Source organism: Parasteatoda tepidariorum, chromosome 5 (genome assembly GCF_043381705.1).
Source record: "Parasteatoda tepidariorum isolate YZ-2023 chromosome 5, CAS_Ptep_4.0, whole genome shotgun sequence".
In the NCBI taxonomy this organism is placed as follows: domain Eukaryota; kingdom Metazoa; phylum Arthropoda; class Arachnida; order Araneae; family Theridiidae; genus Parasteatoda; species Parasteatoda tepidariorum.
In genome coordinates this window covers 54,029,485-54,053,121 of record NC_092208.1, presented here as the reverse complement: position 1 = coordinate 54,053,121, position 23,637 = coordinate 54,029,485, and the positions used below count along the sequence as shown (strand labels likewise).

General features: G+C 30.5%; 1 protein-coding gene across 1 annotated transcript in view; it reads right to left on the bottom strand.

Annotated features, from left to right (window-relative positions):
- Positions 1–433: 433 nt before the first annotated feature.
- Positions 434–23,637, bottom strand: part of LOC107456734 (pyrokinin-1 receptor) — a 100,989-nt gene continuing 77,785 nt past the window's right edge. The window contains exon 2 of the mRNA XM_016074690.3: positions 434–2,280. Coding sequence (XP_015930176.1) covers positions 1,886–2,280 — 395 coding nt within the window. The 3' untranslated portion in view covers positions 434–1,885. The remainder of the gene's footprint in view (positions 2,281–23,637) is intronic.

The following is a 23,637-nucleotide window of genomic DNA, read 5'->3' as shown; positions in this document are numbered from 1 at the left end:
TAACAGACAATCGAGTAACAACCAACTTTACATAAAACATTCTTTCACAAAACATCTATGAGAACTGCTGTTACTAAATGTGTGTTACTAAATGTGTACTTCACAAGGTGTTTTATATTTATAAATTAAATTTGCATACAAGAAAAAGAACATATGGATTTTATTTCTTATGCTTAATGTTTTTCGAAAGTGAATAATACTAATCTTTTTTAGAATTTGCTTACCTTTGAACAGCAAATATTAAAGATGTGTTGACGCAATATAATCCAAGAAGATTTCACCAAATTAAATATTAAAAAAGAATCTTGGTCATTTTTATTTGTATAAAAGCAAAACTATTGCTTTATTCTTCAGTCCTTGTAACAATTGAGGTTTCCTTTGGCTACTACACCACAATTAGTATAACTTCCTTATATTTTTGTTCTTATAATCCTTTTTGAACGATGATATTTTAATCGGAGAAACTTGCTATTTACAGTAAAAATACCCTGTTTGGTTTCACGGATGCTAAATGTACAAGAAGTTATCAATAGAAAAGCTCCTTTTTACACTTTGAAATAACCACAATATATAAATCCTTGGAATTCTTTTAAATAAATAGATACCAGTGATTTTCAGTTTGGTCTTAATAGCTACGACATAGACATAGGGCAGCAAGATGCTGCTTTTATCATCTGAAAATATTATAAATTAATTTTACACGAACGCATTATAATCGAAACTGAAAAATCTAAAAAAAACCTAGCTTGGATAAAGATCTTAGCTTTTGCTCTTGCAAAAATATTTCTTTTTTTGCAATATTCCTTCGTTTATAATTCAAATTTTCCTTCAAAAACCTCTATTTCATTTATATCGAATGCATATATATATATATCGAATAATAATTTGATGTTAGTTTAAGTGTTAAGAAATTGCTGCGAGATTTTAAGAAGTTTGCTCATTTTTTAGATGTTCTCTTAACTTAATTACTCTTAGAGGATTTACGAATTTTCCACTAATTTTACAAAATTAAAACTCCCCGAAATTAATAAGTTTACGTTGGAGGGATCAATATATCACGCTTTTACAATTTAGATTACATTAACAAACACACTCCCCTTTCACATTGTGAGAAAATGTGGTTCTTGCATAAATTTACAGAGTATATATAGATTTGGCATACTGAACAGCATATACCACAATTAAAAAGTGAAAAGAATTTCAAGACCAACTTCATCACTATAACTGAGGGATGCATCATGAATTATCGACGTCATCTATAAACCACGATAGCGATATTTTTTTTAAAGCTTTTACACCATATATATCGTAAAAGAAAATTCTGTTTTACGACGAACGGTGAATATGTGATAGTTATTGATGATAACAAATTATTACACGATCCTTATCGAATAGCGAGAAAACGACAAAAGTATTATGGATAACACTTATCACTATGACAATACAGCGATAATTATCGACAACTATAAATATCAAATACGATAATTGCATGAGCAGTGTTGTCAAAATCATATTAATGTCGGAAATCATATTATGATGGGGGCTGAAAAATTTCCGTTTCATAACAAGGCAACGAAAATTTTGATTTAACGAAAATAATGTACATATTTGAGAGATATCATGTATGTCATGAGATATCAATATTCCCAGGAGATGCATCGTGTTTTTATTATGCTGATTACGCTAAGAAACGTTTGTGACATTTGTAGATCATTGACCCATAAATCATAATATTTTACACGTTGTACTTTCTGTACACGTTGTACTTTCATTGGATGAATCCACATGTAGTTACAAGTTTGATAACGAATTTCTGTTGGAGATTGTGTTTTATAATCAGCATTGATTAAAAACCATACAGTAGTTTGATGCCATGTTTTAAGATTTATGTAGGTATTTTGTGATTGTTCATTGAATCATTCATCCAGTTGACAGAATTAGAGACTGTTTCTTTGTTTTGTTGCTGATAGCTGATTCTGTACCTTGAGTTGTCGCAATGAAAAGACATTTCTGCTCCTCTCCCACTGTTATTTTTTGGTCCACAGCATTTACAGTAAGCATAAAATGTGTCTTTCAAAGCCTGTCTGAACTTGCCTGACATAAGTTGGTAAAGGATAGGATTTACCGTTGCGCTCAAATAGTAAGTGACGCCAGATATGTAAGTCAGTATTGTGTAGGTGAGCTCAAGGGTGGGTGTAGGTTCAGTGGAGGAGTAGATGGCAAGAAGTCGCTGAGCATGGAATGGTGACCAACAGATGAAAAAGGATGTCACTACAGCACCTGAAATGAAACACTCCATTAGCAAACTGATTTGGTATAAAATATTTAATAAACGTTAAAAGGCAATGACAGTTATTTTGTAATAAAAGGGTTCTGCTTGATAAAATTAAAGTGCTTGTTCTACATGTTGGCAATTAGTATGTAAGTCCCACCCCCATACTAAGTAAATCCCAATTATTTAATACTAAGTAATATTTCTGTGAAAAATTTTTATGTTCAGTACAATAGAATATTGAATTCATTTCAACATCTTACGCTACGGATGTTTGTTTACGTTTCGACCGGCATGGATAGGGAGTGGCGAGAGTGCTGTAACTCTTGACATAAACGTGACGCCGGATGACGGTCATTCAACTTTTCGTCTATCAGGGATCGACACTTGTCCACCGCTTCGAGGAGGCTCGCTACTCAGTATATAAGGAGGTTTTTTTACATGACTTTTCAGTGCATGTCTACGCAGTACACATGAATCAGGTGGTGGCGCTTCGCACCAAATACAGAGTTAACATCAATATTCAACATCCGGGAATTTTCACTACTTCGGTCTTTACGTACTACTTCGGGTTTTATGTCATACGTCGAACATGAGTTGCAACATTTTATACTGTACTTATATGGTACACTATTTGACTCGTGATGTCCTATAAAATTTTTTAATTCCTCCCTCTTTAGTGTGTTTTCCGATGTTCTTTGTTATCACTTATCTCTGGTATTTCTGATCATAGGTTTCATTACAATTCGAAATCCTCAAGATGTGACTTTCCTAACCATAAAATTTGAAGCAAAAGTTTTGAGAGTCATCCATATCATTATGGAATCACCCTGTTTAGTACGCTTCACTGGGTAACAAAATATAGATCACCTCACTAAAATTAATAAAAACAAATACTTGCTAACGAAGATAAATATAGCAATACTAAAAAAATATTTAAGTATATTAAAAAAGTTTTTTTAACGAACTTCTGAATAAAAACTCTTTTTTCTCGTGTACGAAGGAAAGTTGAAGCAAATTAGCTACACGCTAAAAAGAATTGAAGGAATAAAAACGATTATTTCCCATCAACAAAGTGTTCCATCATAGAAAAGCAATTGTTTTTTAAAGGCACAATTAATGCTTAATATTTGCAAGTTTTTCTATACCATGCTATTTATTTTTATTATACTTAACTTTCTAACAGTTAGGTTCATTGACAGCTTTACAGAGATTAAGTTCTGTAATTTATAATTTTGTTTTTAAAATTCGTGAATCCTTAATGGTAATTGTAATTGTTCTATAATTATTGTTTCTGCAAGTTTTTTATTTAAAATGTTTTATTTCAATTACTTATTATTCATTAAAACTTATAATTTCTCAAAGAGGAATTAGTTTTAAATATATTAATAATTCTCTTAAATTCTTAAGATTTTACACCAGAACATATTTTGAATGTGTTTTACTAAGCATGAATTTCAAAACAAATTATATGAGATTGCATAGCAATCATCGAGGGTTGATGAGCTGCAGCGAGCAGGAAGCAGAGCCCTCTATTTACTATTAGATTGAAATTAAGAATAATATAGTTATTTCCAGGATAGCAACAACCTGTGAGGATGGAGAGTTCCAAAAATGGTACCACTTTTCCTGGAGGAGAATATAAAGCTTCCATTTTTTAAATTATGCATATTAATATCTTGTATAAAAATTATTTAATGATTACTTGGCTTAAAAAGAGTCTTATAAATTTAGAACTTATAAATTTAGTACTTTTAGAGCTCTTTTTTTCGAAAGATTGAAATACCACTCAATTCAATCTTGAAAATGGTGCAATATTCGCATCAGATTTTATTGCACCATTTTCCAGATTGAATTTAAAGGTATTTCGAACTTTTAGGTGGAAAATGTGTCTCAGAGAAATGCAGAGAATAGGTCTAATTAAAAACCCAACTGTTTGATGTAAATATTAAAGCAAAAAACACTGATGTAGAAATTAAAATAATTTTAAAACAAAGCAAGCACGACTCTCGCTTCATATAAATGTATCAACCCAATCGAAAGTGCTCTCGATGGCAACAGGGAAAATATGTAGTCATGAGGCTTGCGAAATTCATGCAAGCAAATGTAAAAAGGAAGCTATAAATAGACGAGCCCATGCACGACTTTCAACTCATTTCTTTAATTCTTTTTCAAAATACCAATACTATAAATTCAGAGAAATGCTGCCAAATGCAGCAGAGCCAATGTGGAACAGCGAAGCGAAGATCTTCTGAAGGCGGAAGACAATATGGACCGGCGTGAAATGAAAAGTTCGTTTTTTACTTGCGATTACCTAAGAAGCACCTGGTTTAGCTGGTTACCTGAGGAGGCTAATATATTGTTAGTAACGTTATTATTTATGATTTTAGTTTCAAAATCAATTATCCCATTTTCTTCACAAAATGTAGCAATTATTTGGTATTTTTTAAATTTATTTTTGGTTTTTATTTGTATCAATTCAAAATTCAAAATTCCAATTCAAAATTCAAGAAATTTATGCTTATTTATAAAATATATAATTAAAAAATATTTTTCCTTAACTCATTTCATTCTCAGTAATGGGAGATGATAATTTATTTATACACATTAAAGAAAACTGGTAGAAAAAAACTCATTTTTTTTAATAAAAATGTAAACAGACTTTTTTTAAATTTGAAACTTCTGTTTTATTTCTTACTAAGCGTTAAAAATAATCTTAAGACTTTTCTTTTGTATCAATATCTTAAGTTAAAGTTAGGTATGCCCTATATTTAAAGGCAAAGTTAGAACGTTTAAATTATGTCATTAACTGTATTTATCATTTCCCTGGAAACTACTAATACCCGTACTTAAGGACTTCATTAGATTGATTGTTCTGCAAAGTCGTTTATCTCTCTCGCGTAAATATTAATTTAAAGTTGTACTTTAAAATTTATAATCAATACATAACAGCTTGTTAAATCCCCCGGTGATACTCCCCTGGTGATTTCTTGGGTTGAAAATAAAATATTGTTAGTATATTAATTAATGAACTATGTGATTGTTTTGTGTCTAAAAGTTGTGATATATTATACAAAAAATATCCATTAAATTAAGGTAGGTATGTTAATTTTACTTAAAAAAATACTTATAATGAAAATTTAAAATCCTCAAAAAATTCTTTTTATAGCTATTTTATAATACACTAGTGGGATAAATTAAGAGAATTTGCATACTTTGTAGAATTTCCTGAAGAAAACTAAACTGAGTGTAAAAACACTGCTTCTAGACAAAAATGCGAATCTTGTACATCAAATACGTAAGCGTACACGTGTGTGTAAGTGGAGCCCAGTAGAGAAACAGGCTACATAAGTGAGAGTAAGTTAATTTCATTCGCTAGCACACCTTGGCGAATCTTTCCATCTTATTTTTCAGCAATAGTTTGAATTTTCAACAGTAAATTCTAACAGTAAATTCTAACAGTAAAACTGATTAACCACCAACGTTTAGATGAAGGGGGCGAATTTCGGGGAGGCTAGAAGCAGACGAATCTCAGGTCCAGATTTGTAGAGAGTTCAATTTAACTCCCAGCGTCTTGTCTAACTTATGGAAACAGTTATACGATACCGGATCCATCGAGAGAAATCATGGGCAAGGTCGTTCATTAGCCAGGATACCCAGAGAGATTGCCATTTGTCCATTATAGTGAGGAGTAACAGAGGAGCTTTAGCTTTTCAGCTCTCTCGTGACTTGTGTGCAGGCACAGGAACCAACCCTGATTGTTTCTAAACGACTTCATAAGAGAGGGTTGTTTGCAAAAAGACCTGCTGTTTGCGTCCCGCTCACTTCCATGAACAGGAGAGTCCGTTTAGCATGGTGTAGAGAGCATAAAGATTGGAGTATGGATCAATGAGTGACCTTCCTCTTTAATAATGAGTCCCGGTTCAGCCGAAACACCGATTCTCGCCGTACGTTCATATGAAGAGAACCAGGGACCTACCCTCCAATATCAGCGAAATCGAATGGCAGGCAGGTTTAATGGTTTGGGCAAGCATCATGTTAGATGTCTCCATGTGTTTGAAAGAGGCTCTGTGACTGGTTTGAGGCATAGGGTTGAGGTCTTGAAGCCCCATGTTTGATTTTTCAGCGGTGCAGTTGGCCCTGAGTTCATTTTAATGGAAGATAACGAGAGGCCACTCAGAGCTCTTCTGGTTGACGAATTTCTAGAGAGTGAGGATATTCGCCGGTAAGATTAGCCAGCCAGATCTCCAGACCTCAACCCTGTGAAGCAAGTCTGGGATGATCTGAGGAGGGCAATTGCTACCGCCCTCCGAGAACCATCCAGGGAATGTGAAAAACTTTGCTGAACGAGTGGGACCGATTCCCACAGGAAATGATTAACTGCCTTATTTCGAGTATGAAATCGCACTGCAAGTCCTGTATATCTGTAAGAGGGAACCATACCTAGCTCCTATTAACCCATTTTTTTGTATTTTTTCTGCTACCGCTGTTTCATACCTTCTGACTCCAACGAGTTTTACGCACGATGATGCGTGTGTATTACAATTGCTGAATGGCTATTTGTTTTGTATTGTATCAATGTATGTACATATCACATTTCATTGAAATTGGTACTGTAGTTCTAGAGATATAGACCAAGTCTTCGAATTCTCTTAATTTCTTAGACCAGTGTAGAATGATTAACTAGGACGATAGATTTTAATTAAGCTGTTCTTGGAAGTATCACTTTTATCGTTGATTTTTTACAATATTTTTATGATAAAATTTAAGAAACTTTGTGTTAACCATTTACATAAAACCTAAAATATTAGGTTAGAAAAAAAGTTATTTTTGAGTTTCTCTGGCAACTTGTTGCTGGATGTAAGGAGAATTATTTTAATACAGGGACTTAAAAATAGATACATTGCACATTTTATTAAGAAAAAAATGGAATGACAAAAAACGAATAAAGTCATATAAAAATAAATGAAATTAATATACTTAAAGTAAAATTTTAAAAATAATGTATATTTTAGTAACTTGAATAACAATAATGAAAAGTTAAAAATAGAAGAAAAAACTATTAAATTGTATTTTGAAAATGTGTTTTTTTACTGTTAGATGTGTTTTTAAAAAACTTTAATTCCATAGTAATTTTTTCTTTATTTTGAAAATTACTTTTTACTGAATTAAAATAAAAATCTGACGTGTTTCTTTTTAGTTATATGCTTTCTTGATAATTTTAGATAAAAATTTTATTATAACGAAATTTATATGATCTGTCTACGTATAAATCTTAATTATTTTTTCTCGGAACCCCTATATCTAACTGTTTTTCAAAAAACAATGAACTCTTTTAATGATGCCACGTGTTATCAATTGAAAGTTGTTTACTTTCTGGGAATGTAAGAATAAGGAAAGCACGTATTGATCTAAAAATAACGCCTGAATAGACACAAAGAGCATTGTCTTGGCAATAATTTTTTTTTTATGGTTTCATATGTAAGGATTCTGCTCCTTGATCGTGTTCAAAAGAAATGTTTACAACTCTGAATTCCAGGATAATTTTTTTTATTTAAATACGATGCTTATGATCTCTAGATTTAATTTCATTATTTAGACATTTTTGTAAGGCGCTTGCACAATTGAGTATCACACATTGTAATTTGAATAACTCATACAAAATAGTAATTTTCCAAGCTTCATGAATGTAAATTAGTCAAATAAATTTCTACTGAATATACTTCTTGGATTGTTTTTACATTTATGTTTACATCTTTCGAATGATTAAAATTGAACGTGGGTGGTTTAGTGAAAATTTATCCCGGTATTTACTTTTTTCGGAACGCATACTTTAAAATGCATTCTTTTACTCTTTTAAAAATAATTTAAATGAGTTAAATGAAACAAATGCATGTCCAAATATTTTATGAAGATATGAAGGGTAAACAACACAGTAGAAGTTAATAAAAAGTAATAATTTTTTAATGAATTTTGCAACAATTGAGATAAACCTCACTTAAATCCATTCTTTATCGCATTATACATATTTTAATCGTTATTTCATCATACTACTACTGCAAAAACTTTAACGAAATAGTGCTTTTATAATACGATAATTATAATTTATGTTTTTAGATTATCCATAAATTGCTATTCTTATAAGCTAAAAAAATAATCTAAATCTGATTCTATTTTGATTTCTTATTCTATATGAATGTAATTCTCGTTAAACGTAGGAGTTTTGAAAAGTAATTTACTTCACAAAATGGTGGTGTTATGAAAAAAAGAATGACAAAAAATGACATAAACTAAGTTACATTTCCATGTATTACCAAGAATCAGTCAACCCAATTAAGAAAATCCCTGAGTGTAGCAAAATTATATTTTTGTGTGAATATTTTGCCAAACTGTGAAGTAAATCGGTTGAATATTATACTAGTTAGAGATAAGTAAGAGAAACAAGTAAGGGAACAAATAGATAAGAAAGAGAAACATAGTTTACTGTAAATTGTGTTTAAAATTTTGCGATCAATAATCCAATATAAATATATTACATAATCTATATTTCATTCCATTTTGAATTTTTTATGAAGTAAGTAACCTTTTCATATAGAAGTATTTTCTTTTATAGTATAGATAGAAGCATTTTCCTTTGTTGATAATTATACTGCATTAAATTGTACATTGAATGAACAATTTATGGGTTTTTTTCAGAATGATATTAATAATAAATGTTTCTTACATATCACATATTTTTGTCAATGATTTTCTACTTTTTCTGAATAACATTTTCTCAATTCAATTTTAAACGTAAACGAAGGAATGCATATTTGTAGTAATTATTGCTGTAACAAAACAAGTATAATTATGTAAAATGTACAAAAATAAAGCTGATCACTTAGAAAACCTCAATATTTTCATTTTTTTAAAAAGAAAAAACTTTAAAAAAGTTGAAGTATTACAATTTTTAAATTGAATTATTGATTGCAAATTAGATTTCCATGCAAAAAAAGAACTATCTATTTAACTTTTATTCAAAACAAACTGTTCAGTGAATATCAAGACCCATTGAAAATAATTACAGTTACTTTTGCTAGTAAAATATTTTAATTTAAAAAAAAATATTCCAAAACACTTAAAATCATACATAAATTAATGCTTACAAATTTAAAACCACACAGAAGATTATTAGAAGAAACTAAAAATATAAAAGTTTCTCGTCGGTTTACAAAAAGAGAAAATTTCCTTTATTATTTATTCGACCGAATCTCGAACAAAATAAATGTTCATCCAGCGTGTATTGAATAAGATAAGAATCTATCGATGAAATGAAAAGTATTCGGATATGCTCTTTTTACATAGAACAACTACTTTCCACACCCGTCTTTTTATTTTGAGTAACTGTATTATTTATCTTGATTTATTTAATTTTTTTTGTTTGTCTAATTATCGTAAGAGGGTTCATTGACCTTTTTTGAATACGAGATCAATACTGATGAAAATGATTTCGAGTTTTTTTTCCCTAATTTTTATTTTTTCCGTTTTTTCCCTTGCATTTTGGAAACCTGCTAAGCAACACATGTCATGTTTTGCAAAATAATAATTTCTCATATCCATTGTATTATAAATCTAGAAACTAATAATGTGACAATTTTTATTGATCTAATTTCTTTGCAGTCTAGATATTAGATTTCATGAAAAGCGTGTCGCCATGTAGAAGCAAAAACCACAATATGGTCTTTGCATTTCCTGTAATCAAAAACATTTTAATTTCAAAGTATGAGATCTGCGTGTAATCCATGATGTGCAGGTATTACCGCTGAGTGCGTCAATCCAAGCTTGGATGTCATTATATGATTTAATGGAAGAGCAGATTTCCATCATTTTTGGTGATGATATTCGAGAATTTGTTTGGAAGATCCGCTTCATTGATATTAAGAAACGTCGCATCCATATCTGACTTGCTGAATGTTACGCGATGCCGAAAACAAAACAAAAACATAAGCACACAGCCGTTTGGCTATTTGTGAGAACGCTCCTTTAACGCCAATAGAAATTTTCGCCAACCCTTTTATAATCTGTGGTATGGTTTGGCAATTCGCAACTGGAACATATGCTTCTGCACCCCTGAGCCCAAGATCAAGAAAACTGAGATGGGCACAGTAGGCCTTGGCCCTCTATGGGCTGTCGCGCCACTGAGTTTAGTTTATGTTCACCTCTGTAGCCTTGTAATTTTGGAGGACTTTTTAGATGGAACTAACCAGCGTTCGCGTTACAGCATTTATTTGCTACCGGTCAGGTCGACTACAGAGAGATTCTAAAACATGATCCGTCTACTATTGAAGATATTTTTATGCCAACACTGCGGTTGGTTTGAGCCGGAAGCAGAATTTGTATAGACCAGTCATCACTGAGATTCGAACCAGGGTCACCTCATTGAGAGACGAAAGCCCCATTCCCAGAGTCACCACTGCTCATATTGTCACGTTAAAGTGTTTAGATTTAGTGTTAGTGCAGATTACAAGATGAGGATCAAATAATCCATTTATTAACGTCAAGAAATTACAAACGCCGGGAACCAGTCTGCAACCAGAAGAACTCTTCTTTCATCATCATTCATCATTTGGGATTGCTCAGTGCCTTAAACCTTCCATCTGGTACTAGTGAGATCTGACTTGGTTGTATCTGTGATAAAAGAGAAGGAGAGAGAGAGAAAAGAAGGAAACTAATGTAATATTAGTTTAATATTAGATGTGCGCGACTGCAGCGCCCAAAGCCACGCCTACATTTGAAGTTGAAAATTAGCGCCAGTTATGGCTAGCAGAGAAATATCAAGTAAATAATATTGAGATAATGCAATCAGCGCCAACAAAGTTTAGCGGTAAATGTTGCAACTAAATTGGCCCTTTTGAAAGCCTTTTTTAATTTATTTTTTTTAAAATTAATTAAAATTTTTCGAAAGTATTGCATCACTAGTTAGAAAGTATGCAATAGGTCTGATTTTAGAGTCCTCTANATACGTGACCGTTAGTTATCACCTGAAAATCAGTCACCTTGAGCCACTTGGGCGTTCTTGACAAGGGAAGGATTTCAGTGAATGCTTATCTCAATATTCAGTAAAAATAATCAAATTAATAATAAGAGCAATCGAGATATAAATAACATACGTGCTGATGAGATGATAACAGTCTTAAAAAAAAGACTAGGATAGTAGTTAATAGGTGGTCTTGAAAAAGACCTTTTGTTTTGAAAAAATGACTGCCTGTTTACAATAACTCCGACGAACTCCAGAACTTTTCTGAACGAACGAACTCGAGCCGAACTGTCTGAACTCCTACTGAGAACTATGTTCAACTCAAAGAAGAACTGAACTCCAGAACTCCGAACCTACTCGAACTCTTCTCTACAATGACTCCACTGAGAACTGAACTCAGAACTCCTACTCTTCTTTACAATCAGGGGAACGCTTTTATACTAGCATAGAATGTTCTAGAAGCTTCCTAGAAACTACGAAAGAGGAAATGACATTGACTGAACATTCCAGAAGCTTCTGGAATGTTCATAAATGAAGTAGAAAAATTAGTGTCCGCTTCCCGGATCGAACCGAGGACCTTCTGCTTTATAGAAGCGAATTCTATCCCTGAGCTACTGAGACTCGACAATATTAACCTACTTCTTAAATTTCACTACTTGATATTATGGTTCGGCTGGAACGAAAATATTGTCTTATTTAGTGCCTTATTAAGAATGTGGCAGTTTGCTTAGGTATTAAGTTTTCAGAAATAGTCAAACTGTTCAAAATTAAACAGATTGATTGGAGAATACAGTTTCGTGTACAATGTAAATCCAGCTTATGACACTATTAGCGCTTAAGTATTTTTTTAAATAAATGATATATTTTTATGGTTACTAAATAATTAAGTAAATAATTCTTATAAAGTTCAAATTATTCGTTTTCAACTTGGATTTTGGTTAGTATTTAAGTAAGTACTTCAGTGAAGTTTAGAATTTGAATATTAACTTTTCGTGGATGGAGTTTTAATATTGATTATCAACTTTCCGTCCCTTATTATATACTTAAGCACTTTCAAATTGTTATTTTCTGAAATTATCAGGCTTGTAAGTCGCATATTTGTGTTTCGAACAAAAAGATCTCAGGAAATTAATGAACATAAAAAAAAAATACTCAACTGTTGTTTTTTAGCAATTAAATTCTCATCAAGAGGTTTCTGTCTTTCTTCTCATTCCTTATGATAGAAAGAAAAGTAACAGCTGTAATAACTAAATCAATAAAATTTCCCTTTGGCTCAGTTTCCTTAAAGACTTCGGGAAGAATATTATTTTATTAAAACATTTGGAGTTGAAAAAAGAAAGATTTCAATAGCAAATTTTATTTTTGTATAATTCACATTATTATTAGTTTTTTAAAGATGAGACCGATAAAATGTTACGATAAAATGAATTAGAATGTGTATTTAATCGATTACGACAGACAAAAGGAAAATATGAATTGTTTTGTTTTACGTTAGGATTAAGACGTTTGTTTTCTAGAAACTATTTTAAAATAGTTTTTAAAGATTAAGGATTTTTTTTTCTTCAAGAAAACTAGTAAAGACATTTATTTTAAGACATCATTTTATTAATTTTTCTTAGACAAATTAGATTATTAATGTTCTTATAATATAAATGTTAATGAATAAAATAATTACATCCAAATATTAATTTTTAAGTTACGAAACGAAAAATTTTGGTTTGTTGCGCTTTCATCAGGAATTGTAGATAAATTTCCCTTTTAGAGAAAATACTAATTTAGCCCTGAAACTTCTTTTAAACCTATGAATAATTTCAAAAAAATGCCCCCAAGAAATGTCCTTTAGTGATTTAAATTAAAGTAAAGGAAATTAATTAAAGGAAAGGTTTTTGGAAAATACAGCGAATTTATGCCATATAGCATACTGAACTATTATCATTTTTTATACTACCCATGTTCAATTTGTACAACTTACTTTATGAATAGGAACAATTTTCCTACGTATGCACCATGATAAATGTCTATTTTAAAAAAACAAACTCTGTGTCAAGATAAGAGTTTTAATTAAATTCTTGTTGGTTCAGTTCATATATTTTACAGGTATGTGAGAAAGGCCATTTTGAAAGAGTCAAATTTTTTTAAAAGATCAATCGCGTAACGAACTCATAACAAATAACAAATTCTTCTTATGAAATTATCAGGAGGACACCATTTTTCAACAGTGTCAACGAAGACTTTTCGAAAAATGTTTCACAATTTTTTTTGGCTACGGAATCCTAAATAATCAAACTTCTTTTGGCGGAACCCTGACTGCTAAAATGTTTTCTAAATTAGCAGGTGTGAATATTATCATAAAATTTTTTTTAATTGATTTGGAAACATTTAGAATAATTTTTTTACATTATTTCATCAATAATAGTATTAAAATTAGGTTTTATGTTGGACAGTTGAAGTCACAAGTCTGTTAGCCTTATTCGCGTATGCATGAACCGAACTGAGTAATATAAGTTGAAAATAAACTGAAATATGGTTTATGAAGAGAACTGTTATAAAATATGAGAATGGTCAATGTATAAAAATAATTCATAATTCTTGAATTTAGTTATTTTGTTTCTAATTTTTAAGTTCGATTAGAAATACTGATACAATTATTTACAAATACATATCTTTTTAGTAATTTATTAAAAATATTGTTATTGAAAATAAAAATGCAAATTAAAGTTTAAAATTCTGCTATTTCTTTTTCATTGGCATCTTACTTAAACAATTTCATAATAGTAACTTAATTGTTAAATAAATAATGGATTATTGGCTAAATGTTTCAGGTTTTCTACCCAATCATGACTATTACAGGTTTCAAAAATCATTTCTGGTTTATAAAAAATGCATTAACTCATGGTGCCCAGAGGCCTTTCCGTACAACCTTAGGGTTCTGCAGAACACTTTTTGGGAGCTGCTTCTCTGTAAAACTGTTTAAGAAAATTTTAATGCAAGTGTTTTGGATATTGAAAGAAAGGTAACTTCTGCAGTAAGTAAATTATCTTTGCAAGAACATCTCTAATAATATCTCTGAATATAATGTTTGTAGCATAAGAAATACAAAAATCAAAATTTTGTTCTTAGCTTAAACTGCCTCAAACTTCATCACCAAAACTGTTGGTGATGCGACGAAAGGAAGCATGATATGGCATGGTTTAGAAATTCCATGTTAATAACACACGCATGAAGACACTCATGGAATTATAGCTCATCAGCATTGTTATTTAATGATGAACTTTAATAAAGAATTAATATTTAAAAAAATTAAAACAAAAATCAGACTCTAAGCGCAGAATCAACTGTGAAAATCGATAGCAAGTTTGTGCTAAGCACGGTGGAAATAATGAGTAGCTTTGAAAGGCTATTTTATCTATCCTGAGACCAATAGACTATCCATCACTTGTTTCAATTGTTTGGTTTATACAAATGAAAGAGGAATTATAAATATGAAAAAAGTTAAATTATAGCTGCCAAATGTTTTACACTACATTTTGTTTTTACACTGCATTTTATATTTACTGTAAAATTTGCTGAAAGACAAAATAGACTAACTGTTGGAATTTGAACTTTTAAGACATTTATTGACAAGGACAGCTGACGCATATATACCAGACGCATTTTTGGAGCATATACACCGAAGAGCCATTACATTATGACCACCCTCCATCTATTACAATGGCTCGCCCAGGTTTTCATGGTTTCTCGACCAGGAACAATTTTTTCATGGGGTACATTTGGACCCATAATCTTCATAGAACAATTCCTGACGTCTGTAAGCTACTTAGACGTACTTCTTACAGACGTAGCTTGCATTATCCCATGTTTACCAACTGAATAATGAACCATGTCATAAGGGTCGAATCGTCGAGGAACATTCCAGTGATTTTCAAGTCATGCCTTGGGCCCCAAATTCACCTGACCTTAATCCAATGGAGCATTTGTGGTCCTACTTGGAAAACCAAATTCGCACTGCCACTCTACCCCCTCGCAATGTGAGGGGATTGCAGGACCAGTTGGTGAGCGCTTGGCACCAGATAGCTCAGACTACCTATCAGCACCTTGTGGAATCAATGCCACTGCGGGTGCTAGCAGTTTTGAGGGCTAAAGGTGGTCCTACATGTTATTAGCAGGGTGGTCATAATGTAATGGCTCTTCGGTGTATATTAGATAGTTATGAGAGAGCGAAAATATATCTAAGAGTAACGGATGCTGCTTAATATGCATAATAATTGAAAAGTTATATATGACAATGAGTATAAAAAAGTATTGTCAAAGCTACCAGAATATGGTAAAATTTACTGTGCTTTGTGAACACCAAAATGCCCGGAAATTTGTTTCGAGAAGTGCTTTGGTAATAACTTTGGTAAAATTAACAATAAAATATAATTTTACAATAATTGATAAAGTGTGGTAAAATTTGGTAATTTTATCATGATAACTTAGTGCATGGTATAAAAGCCCTTTAGTCGGTTAAATTTACTTTTCAGTTTTAATTTTTTACTAAATGCATGGTAATAAAAAGCAGAATTTTGAATACCAGAACTTTCAGTTGACTGTTACTATATTAACGGAAATAATACCAAATGGAGGGTTTAAATATAGTATATTTATTGGTTTTGTCAACCATAATTATAATTTCTTCAACCAAGACTGTTGTCCCTTTATACAAAAAAAAATGGTTTAAAATTCCCAATATAATTATGAGAACTACATTAGCTTGTAGTGTAGTTTGCTAAAAGACACGGCAAAAAGGAAAGAAAAAATATACTAAGGTTTATAGTTTGAATGGAACTTTATACCTCTACTCCTCAGAGAGTTTAGCGGAAGGACAATATCTTGCTTTCATGAAGTATATTTAAAATTAACGGCAAACAATTCTTACAATAAAAACAATTTCAGAAATGAAATGCAATTGTGTAAGTATTTTTTAAACAAAATGCGTATTGAAATTTAGAAAAAAACTACTAAAACCCCTTTCTCTTATAAGCTCACTTTACAACGCTGTTTAAAATTTAGTTTTCTCTAACCTTACTTGAAAGTTTTTCCAAGAGTAGAGAAATTTCCTTTACTTTTTTAAACTTTTTCCGTAGGCTTTTACTAAATCGCAGCATTTATATTTAGCTTCACTTAGTGGATTGGGTAGATCGTAAATAGAAAAGAAGAATAGTTTCTTTTACCTCAGCGTGCTATGAATTTTTTATGATTTTTGTTAGATTTGCTTTTGAAATATTTTTTCTCCTCCTTTCCCTATTAAAGTGTCCACTCAGTAAAGTACTGACCGTAACTTCTTCTCTGCATTTCCCTAGGAAGAAAATGTTTTTCTTATCTGAAAGGCTTTTCCGCTGCGGTCCGGATAAAAGCAACAACACCCTTTTTTTTAACCTAACGGAATAAAGTTTTTACTCAGCACGTTTTTTTTCCCTTCTTTTTCTTGTTCAACCAAAATTGGATTTGATGTAATTTGCATCAACAATGTAAAACTAACTCACGTGTTGCGTTTCGCCGAAGAAAAAAGAAATTGTAATCAGTCTTGTTTTGTAAAACCTAATAAAGTGGTTGCTTTAGAAACCATAAATAGAATTATTTTTTTCAAATAAAAATGCTTTTCGAAATAAAAAAGAATTAAATATTTTTGTCATGTTCGTTAGTAGCTTTGTACTAAAACATAGAGGAAAGAAAATAACGTCACAACATGCTTAGTACATAAGAAATTAAAAATGAAAAAAAAAATTCTAACTTTTCCTTAAAGACGTAAAACAATAATTGCAAACTGCAATACCAAGTAGTTAGTAAGAAAATGTACTAGTAACCTGTTTTCATCTTCTTTAGCAATCTTCTTCTTTTTCATCTTCCAGCAATTAAGACAGGTCTTTCAACATAAATTTTTTCCAGTGAGTATTTTTTAGTAAATATCCCAGCTATCATAGCAATAGTCTCAGCTGCCAATAACAGCAAAAATATCTGCGTTAGTTATCAAAACTCTATTCAGTGTGGTCTAGGGTACATTTTTTTACATTTCAAAACCAGCGTTGAACTGCCAACCTGATTTTTGAGTTTACAACTACCAATGTTCAACTTCGCAGTTTTGTAAGCTTGAACCCAATCCAGAAGATAGGGAACTCCTGAATCAAGCATTGGGGCCAAACTAGTCTTCGCGGAGGACTTTTTGATGGAACTAACCAGCATTTTCGTAACATGAAGAGGAAAACCATGAATACATTCCAACCGCCCGAAAGGGCAATTGTATTCTAACCCCTGATCCACCTACTACTGAGAATATTCTACGTCACGCTGTGGTCGATGGGAGCCGAGAGCATAATTCGTATTAACCAGGTACCACTTGGATTCAAACCTGGGTTAACTCATTTGGAAAAAAAGGCTCGATCCCCTGAGCCACCGTGACCCTTTTGCGCGCATTGGGCAAAATAGACTTGCCTAAAAATTTCAACTTAAAAAGCATAAGCGATATGTCCAAAAATAGGATATTATCCATCTACCATTGCTCTACAAAGTTGAATCAGTCCATATTTTGAAAAACTCTCATAATTTATTTATTGGTTTTTCTAACCTCTCATTCTTTCGAGTTGCGGAAATCTTTTCTTATTTTATTTCTATTTCTTATATCCTAGGGTTTCACCCCCCCCCCAATTATACCTTTTTCCTATTTCTCTTCTTTTATTATCTTATTCAAGCTTGTTCATTTTTCTGTTGTTGGTAAAACCACTTTTTTTTCCTTATTAAAATATGTTTGCTTCATTACGTGCTCCTGTTATTTTGTGTTTCGACACTGAAGATGGTTCTTGTTCGTACAATCGATACTATAGTATGTTCATTTTTTGAGCCTTTATTTGTGTTTTATATGAGCTGTTTTTCTTTATTCATTCTCGGCACGAAATTACTTTCTCCTACTAATTATCTTTACTATTCTTTATATTATATATTTATTTAGAGGTACAAAGTTAGTTAGCAAATATCGCTTAAAAGTAAACTGCCCCTTTTCTTTATTTTTAATTTAATTAATTTTTTTGTAGACAGCGCCCCGTTGATGTTTGAAATACCACTACATATCATAAATTTTCAGTTTTTGAAGTGCCATCTGTTACTAAACATGTTAACTGTTTGTTTAACATGGAGATTAAACACGGTTTTCATAAGCAAAACTAAGGAAAAGGTACATTTATGTCATTTTTTCCGTTATTATTAGTTGATTTTTCAATTCGTCCATCACTTTCAAGACACTTGGTAAGATTGTTCATGCTTGGGGCACTATTGCCAATATCAAGTGCCGTTCAGCTCTACATTCAGTCAACCTTACGGAATGTTAAGATAATATTTTTTAGTGAGATTGAAAACATCAGCAACCATAAAACAGTTTTCAAATTCTATGCGGATGTTGAGAGATTTTCTAAGATTTTATTCTGCACTCAATTCAAGGTTGTGGTATAAAAAATCTACACATTATGTTAATACTTTTTATTTATTGAAAAAGGATTAGAAAAGAAGATAATTTATGTTTTAAATGTTAGGAAATATGTTATGCATATTTCAGCATGACGAGCATTTTATTAATTTAAAAAAAAAAGAAACGAAAAGTGTTTAAGAGATATTTAGCAATAAAAGATTCTATGAAATATCGGTAGCTGTCAAAAACTATTTTTCCGATTATTTAGTATCATTTTATCCTACATATTTTTTAAAATATTTATGTAAACTGTATAATGACCGTTTAATATTAAGTTAAAAATGAATAAATACTATTCATGAAAGGTGTTTCTTTAATTAGTTATTTGTATCCGATGAATTAAGTGTTGATCACAAGTCAAATTTACTTGATTTGGATTGCTCATGTAATATCTTTCAGTTGGAACTGGCTTGCAGAGCGTTCACTATGCTGTGCTATTTACTTATTTGATTAAAATGCACGGTGTATCTTTTCTTCTTTTTTTGCACACTTTGTCAATTTTTTAAAATTTAATTTCTCAGGCACCCTTCGACCGGATTCATTAAATCTTTGCATTTTGCCTTATAAAATTACATTTTTTTTTAAAAAATGATGTTAAAATTTGTATATCCTTACAGTTGAAACGTTTCTCAACTATTATTAAAATTAATAATAAAAATAAGAATAATTTGCAAAAATTACTTTTTGCAAGGAATTATCTTTGATAAACGAATTTTAGAATTGTGTTCAAATTTTTTCTACTTCTCTAAAACAATTGATTTGGCGAAATACGAAAAAAGTAGAATTAGCATTAAGGAGTTCAAACTTTAGACCGCTCTCCTGATCAAACCATTGGAATCATCCTTTTGCGGTCATCACCCGTATTTTGAGAGTCAGAAACCCAAATATGTCGAAAAAAATACTGTTTATTCTGAGAAAGCACTATTTTGGGTCTTATTCTGTAACTCAAAATATTGTCTGCTCAAATCACGCATCATTTTCTTGGTCATCCCCTCAACTATGTATTAAGATTCAGCCCTAGTGCTCGAAGATCCGGTCATTACATAAAAAGCTTTTTATAATGATTCGTTTTTAAATATTGTACACTAAATTATTCGTATTAAGCTTGAGCACAAAACTACCCTTTTTATTTTATTTAATGACTTGAATGTAAAATTTTTTGAACAAACTTCTATTCCAAATCAGTGAATAATAGATAGTTTATTATTAGTGAATAATAGATAGTTTTTGCACTTACATGTAGCACCTTACGCGCCGCTCACGTACGTATATTCAGGGCAAGATCTGTTAATTACCAAGATTGTATTAACTACGCAACGTATAAAATACTACGTCAACTTGCAAAATGCTAACTGAAAATATTTCGTAAAGATATTTCGGTGTGTTTTAAGTCTTATTCTTACAAGTGAATATTGCGTAATTATTTTACTTGAGAAGAACAAGCATCTGATAACTGGGCGTCGAAAAATGCGCTGCACGAATTTCCGGTTTAAATTCCGGTAATAAATACTGGCATACAGAGTACAGCATCCGTAAAACTCATATTAGAGTTAAATTCATTTCACCGTAAAATTTGCCAGAATGTCGGTCCCTTTTATCGGACATTTCTTTAAATCAGACAGCTTTTGTAGTACCTGTCGTACACGTCATCTTCATGCTAATCGCCTGAATTTCAAGAATGAGCACAATATTACACTTTTTAATAGAACACATTTTTTGAATTGAATGTTTCAGCTTTTTATCTTACATATATAACTATAATTAAGATACAAAAAATGCATAATAATATATGTTAAGCTTTCTTCACAAAGAAGGATTTCAAAGGCACTTTTGATACTAATGACAACTGATAAAGGAGGAATTTGTTTTCGTGCGATAAAATTTTAGAAGAATTGCATTTATTGACCTATATCTTAGTTTTTGATTAAGTTATCTGTAGTTTTAACCTAGCTTTATTTCTAATATAGTCAAATCATGGTTTTTGAGGCAAAAATTTACATTACTCACTCATTCTACGTTTTATGTACACAAAACTGGAAACTGACATAATTTTTTTCTAAAAACATTTTGCTCTATATTTTAATTATTATGTTTGGATTAATAAAATATATATTCAAGGATTGAAACATTGTTTTTTGAAAAAAGGTATTTTTTGCATTATCAGCTGATTGCGTTTAAGTTAAATTTTTGCGAAAGTTATGAAATAAATTATCAATATATATTTTTTTTATATAAAATGTAATATTTTTTTTTACTTTCTCAAATGCAGCAGCACGAAAATCCGGTGTATTAAATATTAAACATAAAGACATATTTTTTTGATTAAAAAAATGGTTTTCATCAATTTTATTTGCTTTGTTACGAAAATTACGCGATAAAGCGCATGTCATTTGAGCCTAAGAGTAACTCTTTGGTTATGATAATTAAATGTGATTGACATTCGTGGCTATTAATTAAATGGTGGAACACAGAAAAATAGTTGTTACTTTATGATTTATGAAAAGTTATTAATATTGTATTATGAATATAAGTTTTCAAGCAGGAGCATACAAATAAGATAATTGTCTACAAACAATCATTGCCCTTCTTCTTAGAATTTATTATACTTCCCGAATTTAGCTTTTTTACTATTATAAGGATAAAGGAAAGTAATCGTGACGTTTGAATAATTTTTAACTTTAACTGTTCAAGAAAATCGTTAATTACTTTGGGGAGCTTTGGAGTTTCGAAAAAAGAAATTTCCTTTAATTTATTTTTAAAAGTAATTAGGAATTTTACTCAATAGCTAATGGAGACTAAACATAAAAATAAATATTTAAATTTTATAAAGAAAAAAATATTTGCTGAAACTGAACTGCCTTATTAGAAGGATTTACTTTAGTTAGTTTGACAAATATGTAATTATAATAAAAATGGAGTGTTTAAAGGCACTGAAGTATGTATAAAATAATAACTCTTCCTGGCGATTCTTTACAATTTGAAAAAAAAACGCTTTTAATAATGATGCTACAATTAAAATATGCTTATTTTGATTTTCGTTTAAAATATGACATAAAAGTCCTGAGGTATGAAATGTGTATTTTCTGCTATATTTTCAACAAAAAAGAATGTTGCATGAAGAATTTGAACATTATGTTACTTTGCTATTTTAAAATAAAAGAAATTATGAGATAAATGATGAAATATGATAAAAAAACTATTTTATTCTTAATATAAATGTAACAGTGCACAAAAAAGAAAAGTAAACAGCCTGAATGATCCTTGATCTGAATTGTCAAAGTTTAAGTACAAGGGCTCAATATTTTTGGTTCGAGAAGCACAGGTAGCATTTTAATTTAACAAAATTAGACACACAAATGTACTGTCTTTTCAAAGATTTGGATTCTTGATTCTCAGGAAATAGACAATGTGAAAAATGTGATTCCAATAGTTCAGACAGATGAGTGGTCGAAAATTTGGAAAGCGTAATATTAATTTTACATTTTGCATACATTCGTTTACTAAAAAAAAATAAATGAAAAAAATATTAATAAAAATTCTGTTGAAATAAGCAACTATTTTAAAGAATCGTATGTTTACAATTTCCTTTCTCAAAAAGTGTTCCACCGATTCTGGTCAAAATGTGTATTTTGTCATTCAACGTAACATACTTTGAAGTGAAGCAAATATTTGCATATCTTATATTTTAAAGTTGTTTTGACTTGATATAATAATAAAATTAACAATTTATCTGCGCCATGAAATTAAAATAGTCGAAGAAAGGAGCAAATAGTCCTTGATCTAAAAAAAAAAGTTCAGAACTTTCAATTATATCGTTACGAGAGCCATTTAAATATGGAATTTTCTTATTGGTTAAGTGTTAGCCATTGTTCTAAAATAAATTGTAGGCGATTCCATATTTTTTAAGCATTTTAAAGATGTAGCAATAATATATTACAGATAATAGCTCAATTTCATAAGAAAAGAAGTTTATTGCATGCTCATTTACATATTTACATTTAATTATATTTTTATCTGTCGCGTCAGATAAATTAAATGATCAGTTTAATGGTAGTAGCATGCCGTACTACATCACCATAATATTATTTCAAAAATTTCTAAAATTATCTAAACAATCCTGTTTATTTTATTAAAAGCATAATTATTAATGGCATCAGTAATAATTATGCCTTTAAAACTTGTTTTTATAAATCTAAATCCGTTGTAAAAAAGGAATGTTATTCAGAGAATGTACATTTTTTGGCCTAATTTTTTTACTTAAGAAATAGTCTGCCTTAGTGATGTAGAATATTTAACTTTTACTTAAGAGCTTTGGTTATGACTTTAGGTTTTTTACTTCGCTGTTTGATAGTAAATATGGTAAAATTTGATAATTTTATTGTGATACCTTAGGACATTGCATAAAAACTATTTTTTCGGTTACATTTTCGTTCAAGTTTTGTATTTTTATTAAATGTGTAATAATAAGACGTGGAGATACGGCATTTTAAGGGACCTTTTAAATTAAGACATTAATGGAAATATGTTTTATTTTATTCAAAACTTTTTAACAGACAGGACATTTCAAGTTAGAATGAATAACACTTTATCTGACACCTTTAACCAAGAGGAAGGTGTTTCTCAAGGTAGTGTCATTAGTGTAACCTTATTTCTTATAAAAATAAACGATATTTAACTACATTACCATCTACAGTGGACGGCAGGTTATTCGTTGATGATCTGCGGATCTCCTGTAAAGCATCTCATATGTACACTATCGAAAGACAATTGCAGCTCGCCATTAATAAATTATCCCAATGGGCTAAGTCAAATGGTTTTAATTTTTCTACAAATAAGACAACTAGTATACAC